The 12,933-nt window shown below is 46.0% G+C and overlaps 1 protein-coding gene across 1 annotated transcript in view; it reads left to right on the top strand.

Moving 5' to 3' along the window:
• The window catches only part of Prkca (protein kinase C alpha), a 411,286-nt gene that overhangs the window by 383,230 nt on the left and 15,123 nt on the right, over positions 1–12,933 (top strand). The window contains exons 15-16 of the mRNA XM_021175668.2: positions 852–959; positions 2,999–3,139. Coding sequence (XP_021031327.1) covers positions 852–959; positions 2,999–3,139 — 249 coding nt within the window. The remainder of the gene's footprint in view (positions 1–851; positions 960–2,998; positions 3,140–12,933) is intronic.

Below are 12,933 nucleotides of genomic sequence, written 5' to 3'. Positions count from 1 at the left end.
GCTGTGTAACGGCCATCTGAGTGTGAGCATCATAGGAACCGCTGTGTAACGGCCATCTGAGTGTGAGCATCATAGGAACCACTGTGTAATGGCCATCTGAGTGTGAGCATCCATAGGAACCACTGTGTAACGGCCATCTGAGTGTGAGCATCATAGGAACCACTGTGTAACGGCCATCCAAGTGTGAGCATCTAGCTGGGAAATAGAGTTCCATACTCCATGGTATCATTACTGCTCCGTCTCTCAGCCCACTGAAAGGGACAAAGGACATATCTAAAAGCTAGATCCTGTCAGTTGCCACCAAGCAGGCTGCCTGTCTTGTAAGTCAAAAGGGTTCCTTCACCTCGAGTCAAGGCAAAAAAAGCATACTCTGCACCCTCACACACACACACACACACACACACATGCCCTCTAAACACAGAACCATCTGCAACCTGACTTGTTCATAATTAGATTTTTAGCACATAATTACAAAATTAATGGATTAATTATAATTTATTTGCAAATCACTAAACATATTACTCCAAAATATTTTCCCTAAAGATTATTTTGGGTATCCCAGGGTAAGATAATGAAAAGGACAGTTTAAAAAAAAATGGGAAATGTACAACCAGCAGCCTAATTAAAGATAATCACATCAGCCTCTGTGTTCACGGAGCTAACCTTGCCGCCCGCCCGCCTGCCTGCCTGCCTGCCTGCCTGCCTGCCTGCCTGCCTGCCTGCCTGCCTGCCTGCCTGCCTGCCTGCCTGCGGCGTGTGCGGAAACATGGTCCGTTTCTTCTCACAGATCTCTAAGTGCCACCATGGTAATGTGTTATTCCTCCTGTTTTTCCCTTCTTTGTCTGGAACAGCCTCCGTTTGATGGTGAAGATGAAGATGAACTGTTTCAGTCTATAATGGAGCACAATGTGTCCTACCCCAAATCCTTGTCCAAGGAAGCTGTCTCCATCTGCAAAGGAGTGAGTATATGCTGTTTCTTCTCCCGTGGTCAACCATGAGGGCTGGCAAGGGAAATACCCTTTCCATACATGATGTTGTCTTTGAGATAGGGTCTTGCTCTTTAGCTCAGCCAGCTCTGAACTCCCTATGTGTACCCCAGGCTGACCTTGAACTTGTAATCTGCTTCCTTAAATCGAGTGCTGAGATCACAGGCACGTACCACTATGCCCAGCTTCCTCTCCAGCCTTCTCAGAAAGACTAGAACTATCGCAATTTATGCATGTTACTGCAAAGTTTGGTGACATGTGAGGCATAGAGGAACAGAACAGACTCACATTCCAGTACTGTCCAAACATCTTGACCCAGGTTCTCACTCTGTGCACTTCAGTTCCCAGCCCACCTCATAGCATTGCAGTGGGGCTGGGGCAGCACCAGAATTAATTGTAGCCCAGTCAATGACGGGATAGCCATGTAAGCATGAAGACCTGAGTTCAGTCCTCAGAACCCACATAAAACAGCCAGGCATGCTGGCGTATGCTGTTGAAGTAAAGGCAGGTGGACCCTGAGGCTCACTGGCCAGCCAGCGTAGATCCAATCTGTTCCAAGGAGGAACAACACCCAAGGTTGGCCTCTACACACATGCAGACATTCATACACCCTCTGTCTTCCACACATACATATACCTACAGTCACACAAATAAAGAAATAATCGCAGGTCCTTGGAGAATGCTAATCCTCATATCTGTGACAGATTATCCTTTCTCTCTTAAAATATACATATTAAAAATAGGTATAGACATATCACCTAGTTTTCACAGAATGGAGGCATGCACATAAACTGTACCATGGTCAAAGACAGAACCTGAGATGCCCCCTCTTCTCTCCCTTGCTAGTTGCTATCTCCCACCACCCCAAGATAATCAGTATTGGCCACACAGATGAATCTTGCCTGTCTTGGCCTTTGCACAGGTGAGGTTCATCAGCATGTGCCCCAGGTCTGACTCTTAACCCAGCATGGCATAGTCAATGTGGCTACGTCGCTGTGTATGGCCACATTTCCTTCTTCATGTTTGCTGTGTGGACACTGAACAGCCCTTCCCTGTATCCCACTCAGTGGGGAGGGCACTTGCATTGTTTCCGCCTTGGCTGGAGGCTGTTATAAATAGAACTGTTTTAAACCCTCTGGGTCCTTAGCCAGCTCTCCTTTCAGGGAAATGCTAGCAACTTAATTGGTCTTTAGTGGTCATGATTAAAGTTGCAAAGTTCCTTTTTAAATGTTACCAAAAGAGAGTGTATCACACTTGGTGTTGCCTATTTAGTGTGTTTGAAGGTCAAGGCTAAGCTGCCTGTGGCAGCTGAGCAACTCCTGCCGTGGAAGAGCGCAGGGTTGGCACTGCCCTCCGAGTCCCACATCAGATACCCTGAAACGAACCACTTGCTATCTTTGCTGCAATGTGTACATTCCAACCCCGTGAGCCTGATGATATTTTGATCCAGGCAATAAAGAGGAATGTGATGCATGCCACATACAGCATCCGTGTGATGCAGCATACAGCATCCATGTGATGCAGGCCTGCAGTACTCTCAGCACACATGATTTCCCATGACCTCATCTTAAATCAGGCATTCATATAAATAACATAAACGTCTCTTCTTCCCTCCCTCCCTCCCTCCTTCCCCTTCCAGTCCCCCCCCCTTCCCCTTTGGCAGTGCTAAGGATTGAACCTAGGGCTTTATACCCTGTAAAGGGGACTCCTTACTACTGTGACACGTCCTCAGTCCCCCTCCCCACCCCCATCTACATACAAGGATGCCAGGTTCAAAAAGCACTTGATACATGCAGATGCCTGTTTGAATTTCCCTCCCATTTGATCATCGGTTCCAACTGCTTCCTTACTGTGAAAATCGCTGCACAGAGGCCACACTCGCCACCCCCACATGTGTGTTTCTTGGTGGACTTCCAGAGCCTCCTCAGGCGACACCGCCATCTACTCGGAGGCAGAGCTGGCCGGGGAAGGTTCTGTCACTCATTTGTGTCTTTGTCTGCTTCTCTCTCTAGCTTATGACCAAACACCCTGCCAAGCGGCTGGGCTGCGGGCCGGAGGGAGAGAGGGATGTCAGAGAGCATGCCTTCTTCAGGAGGATCGACTGGGAGAAACTGGAGAACAGGGAGATACAACCACCATTCAAACCCAAAGTGGTGAGTCCAGGAAGGCAGACCAGTATCCTGAGCTCCGTGACCCTGACCCTGAACACGGCTGCCCCTTCCATTTCTCTGGGCGGTAGGAAGCTAGTGACCCTAGCCTTGGCAGAAAGTAAGGATAATGGCTGCTCAGACACCAGCCCCAGACAGTGCACAATCCTAGAATCTGATAACCAAAATGAAGACAGAAAGACTGACACTTACCCTCCAAAGGATGGCCACAGAATACACGGGCCATTAGCCAGCAGCCTGGACTGAACACCAGGATACTTTACCCTGCAGAGATTTCCTTGCCTGGTCCTTGACAGGACTCAGGTCTCAAATCTATCTCCTAAATCTGCCTACTCTCCCAGCCTCCCCTCATCCTGCCCCACCATGGGGCCCTGGAGCTCACCTAAATCTCTACAGTCCCACAGGGAGAATTTGAACACAGTGCCCACAGTGGCCTCTACATCCACAGTAGTGGGTGGCCACCTCCAGTGCCAGCACTGCAGGCTTTATTCAGCTTCTACCATGTTATTCCCATCCCCTTTATATGGCAGCCCTGTTCCTAGCACTTTTCAAACATTAGTTTACATAATTCTGCCAACAGCCTGGTGAGACAGAAGGGCATGAGTGTCCCAGCTTTGCATTGAGAAAACCAAAACACATAGAGGCTGACTAGCTCACTAGAAGACATAGCTGGCAGATGTGGGACGGATGGGTTGGGTCCTTTGCCTAGGCTGTTGGTGACAGCCCTGCCACTTCTTCTGGTAGTGAATGGCAGCCCGTATGCCCCTTCTCAAGGTTTCTGTCCCCAGAACTAAACTAAACTGAGTATCTTTAACATACCAACTCCTCGTACACCCAACCTGCCATTCCATGGTCCCCAGGGCACCTGCCCAGAGAGCCACCCCTTCTAAGGCTCAGCCCTCCTGAGCCTCTGTCCTGGTACTCTCCAGATACTACTGTTAGGCAAGCTGCCATGGTCCATGGCCAGTGTCAGACATTTCCACTCTGCCACCTGATCAGCCCCAATCTGTCTCTAACCAACCTGCCTGAGCAGGCCAAGGGGACCCTGCGGTGCCAGAGCTGCAGAGCAGGAGCTGTGTATCCATCCTCAGACGTGCCCGTGTGTCCTCTGTGCCAAGAAAAACACTGGCAGTGGCGAGCCTGCTGGACTTTATTCTCCTCGGACATTTTTAGCACAGACAGAAGACAAACTAAAATTAATCAGGTCAATTGACACTCCCTCCCTCCCCTCAGCCAAAGAGAATGCAGAGACAGAGGCCAGGTCACGGGGGAGACACAGTTCAGGGAGGAGTGAGAAGCAAGCAGGGCCTGATGCTTTGTTTTGTCCCAAGGCAAGAGTCCAAGCAGAGAGAGATGTGAGGGAGTTCTCGGTTACATGCAGGACAGCAAAGAGCCTCCCTTGAGCTCAGTCCCCATCCCACCCCCAGGCCACAGGCACAGAGCAGTCACCTCCTAATCTCAGGTGAGGAGCATCGTGCAAGGGTCCCTAGGGCGTCACTCTGTCTTCGTGGCATGGCACTGGTATGGAAATACCACACCAAGAAGAGTTCAAGGGTCGAAAGGTCATTTAGAGCAGAGGGAAACAGCTTAGTCCATGCCACCATCTGGTCAGCACAGGTAGTGGGGAGAAAGGACTGCAGACAGAAACTGCTCTGGGATGTGGTTTCCCAGCTTCCTCAGCTTAACATACCTCTCTGGTCCACGGCTAAATGCAAACTCAGAGGAGTCTTCAGGGAAAGAGAAAGCAACAGGTAGTTCAAAGAGGAGTGAGCAACACAGACCCCTGTTGTAAACACCGTAAGCACCCAGACAATGTGGCTGCCAGAACCTCTGACTTTGTCCATGTCCCCACGGTGAGCCTGGCTTTGAGAGCCCATGGTACCCCCACCTCTGAGCAGCCCTAGCAGGCCTGCCTAGCAACCTTGTCTTCAGGGCTTCCTGGTGGGTTTCTAACAAGCACTGGAGACCCAATTTTCCTGAGATCTGCAGGATTAAAGCCCATTAGCTGTTCTCCCATTTGTACTGCCTTGGCTTCCATGGAATTAAGCCTTCACTTATTGTCAATTACCAGCTGTGGATTGCCAGCGCTCACAGTATTGGCTGCTTCTAGGCATCTCATCTGTGCTTGTAGATTCAGGAGTCTTTCATCCTTGGTTTTGTTTGGTTTTTGGTTTTTGGCTTTTTACTTCTTAACTCTTAATCCTCTGAAGAAAAATGATTCCAGAATCACTGGTCCTGTGCTAAGAGGAGAGAGACTTTACACAGCAGGGCAGACCTATAGGAACCAAGGTTCCCTGGGTATACAGTCTGTTCGTTGTCTTTGTTTGATCAGTTAAGTAACAACTTAGGTAACACTAAAGTTAACCTTTAGACCAAAGTGCCATGCAAAATGTGAGGTATCACAGCAAAAGACTTATGTTTGTTTGGTTGGTTGGTTGGTTGGTTTGGTTTTTTCGAGACAGGGTTTCTCTGTGTAGCCCTGGCTGTCCTGGAACTCACTCTGTACACCAGGCTGGCCTCGAACTCAGAAATCTGCCTGCCTCTGCCTCCTGAGTGCTGGGATTAAAGGTGTGTGCCACCTCTGCCCAGCTGTTTGTTTGTTTGTTTGTTTGTTTTTTAGCAAAAGACCTTTTATAATGCACTCTATCAGCAAGTTCTATCCAGGACTCTCCATCTCCCACTAGCATGAAAGTCAAGACCTCCGATGCTCCCATGGCTGGCCTTCTGTGGGCAGCCACTCATACAAGAGCAATGAACAAGAGTGGTGGGCCTCAGATATAAGGACACTACTTTCCTGTGGTGTCAGCAGTGAGGGAAGTATTTGGCCCACAGTGACCAGTGACGAGGAGGCCCGATCCTCAGGAGAGCCATGCCTATCTCCCAGAGGCTACCATGAATCACCGTAAAAACAAAGTTATCCCTAGGGTAGGCTTTCCTGTGCTAACTTGTTTTAAAATCAAGATAAAACCAGGCAGGTGAGCTTTCCCAACCCGTAAGTGAAGCTATTAGATAAATGTCTCTCATCCTTATGAGAAAACCTACCATCCAGGCCAGTCCCAGTGAGCTCCTCGGGGAAACATGCACAGGAACACCAGCCATGCCGTGCCGTGCCCTGCCATGTTCCCCATGGCCAACCGGAGCCATTAGAAGACCTGTCTGTATTCAGAAGGCTGTGGAAAAAAACACTGATCCTTTTCAAAGACATGTCACCTCTGAAAAGGTCCATCTTCAGTCACAGACCTGTGATGTCAACCTGGTGAAGACATACCACTTGAGAAGCAAGTCAGCCAGCCCACTTGGCCACCACTCTCACCAGGGGAAGGACAGTCCCCTTTCTGATTGATTTAAAAAGGGAGAGCTCCTAGGTGCCAGCTAGGCACTCTGACCATGGGGGCATTTCTCCTGGTGTGTTAGTCATGCAATGAAGTAGCCTTCTTTCCATTTCCCCACCTAAAATCAGTAGTAGTGTATGCAGATACCACGAGCAGACAGTTAGTTGATTTTTTTTTTCTTCTGTTTTTTGAGTTCTGTCCATTGGCACACACACAAAAAGCACAATCACTCCTTTGCAGACAAGCCAGAAGTAGCCACTGTTCTGGAAGGGATGTTAGAGGGACTGTGTGTGAATCTGCAAAGTCAACACCAAGAGCTAAACACTCCTGAATCCACAGGTAGGCGGAGCATTTCCAAAATGGGCCAGTCTCTCAGAGGCAGCCTTTCTTGGGAAATGACTGTAGCTACTTCACCAAAAGGAGGTAGGAAAAACTAGAATAACTTTCACTGGAGCATTGCCATCCCCATAGCAAGAGCCAAAGAGAGTGAGACCAGCAGGCACAGGCATAGGTAGCACAGCAGGGATCGGGCGCAAGCATGGGCTCTTTCCCCCACCCCACCGCCATAAAGGAAGGCAGCAATAGGGGCGCTCACAGGATGGTGGCCACCTTTGAATGACATCATTAGCTTATTTAGAGAATATGGTGATGGTTTGGGGTTGGCAGTTATTTTAAAAATTACTTTAAAAGAATTTCTCTGACTTGTGAAAGAGTTGGGGATCTGGGCACGGTGGCAGCACTCAGCGATGCCAATACTTGGGAAGAAGACACTCAGAACTATATAGTGAGATCCTGTTGTGAAAGGCCAAAGGCCAGGAGTGTAGCTCAGAGGTACAGCACTAGACCAGCATGCATAGGGCCCTGGGTTCAATCCCAGCACTGCAAGGAAAAAGGGGGGCAGGGAGATAATATAAAGAATGTCTACATTACATGGATCCCCTAGATGTTAATGTTTCCCATGCTTGCTTTGTCTTCTTTTCGATTTGTTCTCTGAACTCATACTCACAAACATGCATGCACACACATGCATACACACACATGTGTGCACACATATACACACATACACACACACACATGTACATATGCATAACACACTTACATATGCGTGCACACACACACTTTCCTATACCACTTGAGATTAAGTTGCTGGTGTCTTGCTTCTTTCAACATAAATAATTCTGTGCATATTTTCTAAACTTGAAGACATCTTATGGCATGGTGTTCTTTTAATAAGGAGTCTGCAAAGTTACTTGGATAGAACAGTAGCTACCCAGGTGAAGGAGGCTGTCTGTAGAGACTGTCTAACTGAGAGAATGCCTCTAGCACATCTAATCAGTCCTCTTGAGTGGCAGGCAGATTCATTTTCCTGATCTTCCCATTGAGCCAGTAACAGGGATGCTAATTAAATCTGAGATTCTTGAGACTCAAGGAGCTTTGCTGACAACTTAAAAACACAAACCATCCTTGGGGACGGAAGAAATCACATCATGGTGTATTAGGTTTTGATTTAAGCCTTTAAATCCTTTTCCATCTTTCAATGGTGAATTAGAAGCAAACAGTTCCTATTCTTTAATAACTATTCTCCCAAATCTTTTTCTGCTTATTAAAATGAAACATTTTAAATAATAATAAATATAAATAAATTGTAAGCCTTGGAGCTGCAGTGGTTAAGGACATTGTGTATACAGACCCAATCTGACTCAAGTTGATGTGTTCACTTTGTCCAAATATCAAGACCTAACAATGATGGTATGGTCATTGTACGACTGCTGAAAAGAGAATTTTAAATCCTCTGGCTCTGACCATTAGTACAAAGAAAGGCTAAATGGAGTGCACGTTTTTATCCCATAGGAAATAACACTTGGAAAGGTTGAACCTGCTCCCTCATACATGCATGGGCTTTTATACTTTATACATCCAGGAGTGTGCTCATTGAAAAGAGCCAGATGTGGTAGCACGCAGCCATTTTCCCAGACAAGCAGATCCCTGGGGCTCACTCACCCGTCAGCAAGCCTATATGAGAGGTTCCAGACTGGTAAGAGACTGTCTGAAAATAGCAAGGTAGACACATGTTCTGAGGCATAACAGCTGAGATTGTCCTCTGGCCTATATGAGCACAGACTGCTCATTTACCTGCACATATACAAGTGTACCTGCTTGCGTACACACACACACATGCCCACACACGCACACACACATGCATATAAACATACAAATGCACTCACTCTTTTGTTTTGTTTTGTTTTGTTTTGTTTTGTTTTGCTTTGTTTTGTTTTGTTTTGTTTTGTTTGATAGTGTTTCTCTATGTAGCCCTGGCTTATCTGGAACTCACTATGTAGACCAGGCTAGCCTCCTTGAACTCAGAGATCTATCTGCCTCTGCCTCCCGAGTGCTAGGATAAAAGGAATGTGCTATCATGCTTGACTAAGAATGCACTCATTCATGTGGACTTACATCCTGTATCTATCAACAAACTCATGGGTAAGATTAGTTTCCTTCCAAACAGCATTTGCCCTTCCTAAGATAATGTTCTAAGGCAATAGGCAAGCTGAGTGTGTCTAATGGTGTCCATGAAACCAAAGCCCTTCTCTAATCCTTCATCCCAGGGAATGTTGGCCAGAAGTAGAGAAAGTCTTGGTATCTTTCAGGCAAGTTATTACCATTAAAATGCTATCCATTTACAGCCAAATCATCAGCCAAGTGGTAAGAATAGAAAAGGGAAGATGGTCTCCCCCCCAACCCTAACTTCTAGTCCCACAATTCATGACCTTTTCTGTGACCTTCCAGAATGTGACATGCATGTGTAAACCCATACATAAGGAGACAGTATGGCATTTTGCATCTTGCATCTTTCACATAGCACTATACTGCAGAGGTTCGTGGGTTCACGGCATTCTCCATACAGCCGTTCCTGATTCTCGACATCTCCAATTCCTCTCCTCTGTCCGTTCTTATTCTCCAGACTTTCTGTACCAAAATGCACTGGCTTCAATGGGCATCCAGGCCTTCGGTGAGCACGTTTCCAGAACCTTGAGTGACTAAGCAGACTAACCTCACTTTTCACCATTAACCGCGTGCAGCTGCTTGCCCTCATCATGCATCAAGACCTTTCCTGAGCATGCTGACATTCATGAAAAGGGCAGACAAGTAGCCAGAGGCCCTACTCCAAGGGCTTCTTCCACACAGTTGACCTGGCCTCCCAGGAAGAACAAGGCAGATGACACCAGCTTGTGTCTGCCACTGGCCATTTAACCCATACAAAGTTACACAGGGAACTGTGCAGAGAATGGGTGGTATTCTCATAAATGTTCAGACTGTACAACACAGTGCTATAGTCTTCAATATAGGTAAGCATTCTCCCAATGCCGAGGACACCCTGCCATATCTAGCAACTGTAAGAGACCCTCCTGGGATCCCTACATTTTCTTTTTATTTCCATGCTTTCGCAGCTAACCTCTATGCTTCATTTGTTCTGCACTCTGGCTATCCGTTTGGGATTTGTGTGATTTGGCTTCCTAGTGGTCATCGTTCTGTAACCACTCATGTTTCCATGCCAGTGACCACGGAGCTGTATCTAACACTCCTGGGACACCATAGAGTGTAGACCCACACATGAACCGCTGTGCTCAGTGCCTCTAAGGAGTAAGACTCACAGGCAAGAAGCCATGCCCCGCAGCACAGCTCAGTCTCCTCTCTCCACCCTGGCATGGAACAAAAGGGTCTGGAAGGCTGCTTGTCACGCAGGATGTGGGCACAGAACTTTGCAACCCAGATCCCATCTAGGGTCTACATCATGCTATGCTCTGTAACATCTTTACTATGTGTGATTCCTCCTGAGTTCACTTTACTGATTGGTTAATTTACTAAATGGGTGATATCTTGGTTCCTCTTCTGTCACTGTGATAAAATACCCTGATAGAAGCAACTTAAGGGAGAAGGGGTTCGTTTGACTCAGAGTCCATTATTGTTGGCAAATCAAGGTGGCAAAAACTTGGACTAGCTGGTTATATCCATGATGAAGAGAAGAGAGAGAGAGTGCATGCCTGTTCATACTCAGCTTGTTTTTCTCACTCTTACATAGTTCAGGATCCCTGGCTTAGGGAATGGTGTCACCCTCAGTAGACAGGACTTCCTCAGTGTAATCAAGATAATCCCTCATAGACTTATCCACAGGCCAACCTGATCTAGACAATCTCTCATTGAGACTGCCTTCCCAGGTGGTACTAGATCATGTCTAAGCTGATGACTAATGATTAAAACTAATCATTTGGGTAGAGATATCAAAAATGACAAAAATTTTAAATTCTTAATGAAGAGATAAGAGAGAAGGCAGATTGCTAATAGCATTTATTCATTCTTCAAATATCATATATTTGCATGCAGGACTATTGGTTCATGTTTATATCTTCTCTCTGTATAACATCTCATCATTTAGAAAGACCTCACACATGCTAGGTCCTCTCACCAGAGCCTTGGAAGGTGGGTGGTCACATCCCCATTTTACCTTTAAAGGGACATGCAATGAGATTCCTAAAGCTACACCTGGGCCTCTTGGTCTCTGGCCTGGTCCTTCACTCTGCTGTCCCTCCTCAAGTGCCAGTACTGAGCATCAGATACAAGCTGTTCCCAAGGAGACCAAGGGACCTGCCTGGGTTCACACATCAGCTACCCATTTCTCTTCTGAGTTTGTCCTGGGTCATATTTCTGACAGAAGTTTCCACTAGTGAAAGTTGTTGGGGGCCTTTGGAGATGAATACCATGTTTATTCATTCCAGAGGCATTGTTCATAAGATTATTTAGCTGCTTTGAAGGTCTAGAAGACTAGAACTCAAAAGTCACAAACAACCCAGATTTGCCTGTTGTTCTAGCTGCTATTGGAGACTGTCCTTCAAATGGCTGTAATAATGTTGGGAAAACATCTGCAGCCAAGATAGTTTCCTATGCCGCTCATTAACTTGCTGATCCACAGATGCCTCTTGGGTGCCCTCTCCCATCTCTTATTCCCTACACAGCTCCAAGGTGGCAGCTCTCTACCCATCAAATTGATGATCTCAAGGCTGGGTCATAGGCAGTGAACAATAGATTCTTAAATATATTATCTTCTGCACAAGCATCCAAAGAAATCTGATTGCTAAAATCCTTGTCTGATTTTGCTGGTGGCATTTAAGATCTCTATATAACATCTTTAAATAGTAATTCAAGATCTTCTCCAGTTTTTCTAAAAGAGATTGTCTGTTTCTGGGCCTGGTTTTGCTTAGAAGCATGGAAAGTTCATTTTTGAGATACTTTTTCTCTAGTGTAAGATTAATTTATATTTTTTACAATATGAGATTTATGATTAAAATATTTCTGCTGCCTTTTGGGATATCATTCGATCTCATATGACAACAGTCAGAATAAGACAACTCCTGAGTCTTGTATTTCATCTTCAGACTCAACCCCCAGTTTTGCGAAGGCTGTTATCCCCATTTCTTGCTAAGTTATAGTCACACCCCTCACTGTTTTTGTTTGAGGGGGGTTGGTTTGAGTTGGTTGGTTTTGATTTTTTTTGTCTCATGGTTGATATATTTTAATTTCAGTGATTTAATTTTTATTCTCTGAACTCAGCCTGCTCTTGCCTCTGGTCTCTTTACCTAAATTGAGTCAGTTTAAGAAAAGTCTTCATTTGCCATAATGTGGTTTCTCTCCCTCTCTCGTTCTCTTTGAGCCATGGAAAATTCCAAGGAAAGTTGGGGTGAGAGAAGAGAAATGTGTCTGTGGTGGGGAGCAATTCTGAGACTAACAGACACATGGCCTTTCAATGTGACCACAGAGCAGGGATTTAATTTACTGGTGATCCATGTTTTCCCCTTAGCTACACAGTCTTCAGTACTGACACCATGAGAATTCAAAGAGTTTTTCCATCCCATTACAATTTTTGGCTTTATAAGCACTAGCTGCCTTAGCAATAACTTTTCTTGGAATACTAGCTGCCTTAGCAATAACTTTTCTTGGAACAATAGCTGTAGAATTTAATGTGCTCTTCCCGCCCCACCTCCCTCAGTGTTCATGTGGATCCTCTTTGTAGGTTTTAAGGACTCTTTGGCAATAGATCCCATAGTACTAAGAAACTTCTAACTGGAAACTAATTTGTGAGCATCATAGAGACAGTCTTCAAATAAAGGACCACACAACATAAACTTTTCAAAGAACAAATCCATAAATGCAATGCTAGACAGGCAGGCAAATAGAACATTTACGTCGGCTAGCCTTGCTCTGCCTTGTAGAGACACATATTCTCTCTCTCTCTCTCTCTCTCTCTCTCTCTCTCTCTCTCTCTCTCTCTCTCTCTCTCTCTCTCTCTCTCTCTCTCTAGAATCTCCTTCTTGCTCTTCTTTGCATGGCCAGTGCCAGAAAGTTGACAAATGATGTCTTCTTAAGTGTTCTCATGCCCACCTTCTAAAAGCA

Source organism: Mus caroli, chromosome 11 (assembly GCF_900094665.2).
Source record: "Mus caroli chromosome 11, CAROLI_EIJ_v1.1, whole genome shotgun sequence".
Classification (NCBI taxonomy): domain Eukaryota; kingdom Metazoa; phylum Chordata; class Mammalia; order Rodentia; family Muridae; genus Mus; species Mus caroli.
Note: the sequence above shows the minus strand (reverse complement) of the source record. Positions and strands in the feature narration are given on the sequence as shown.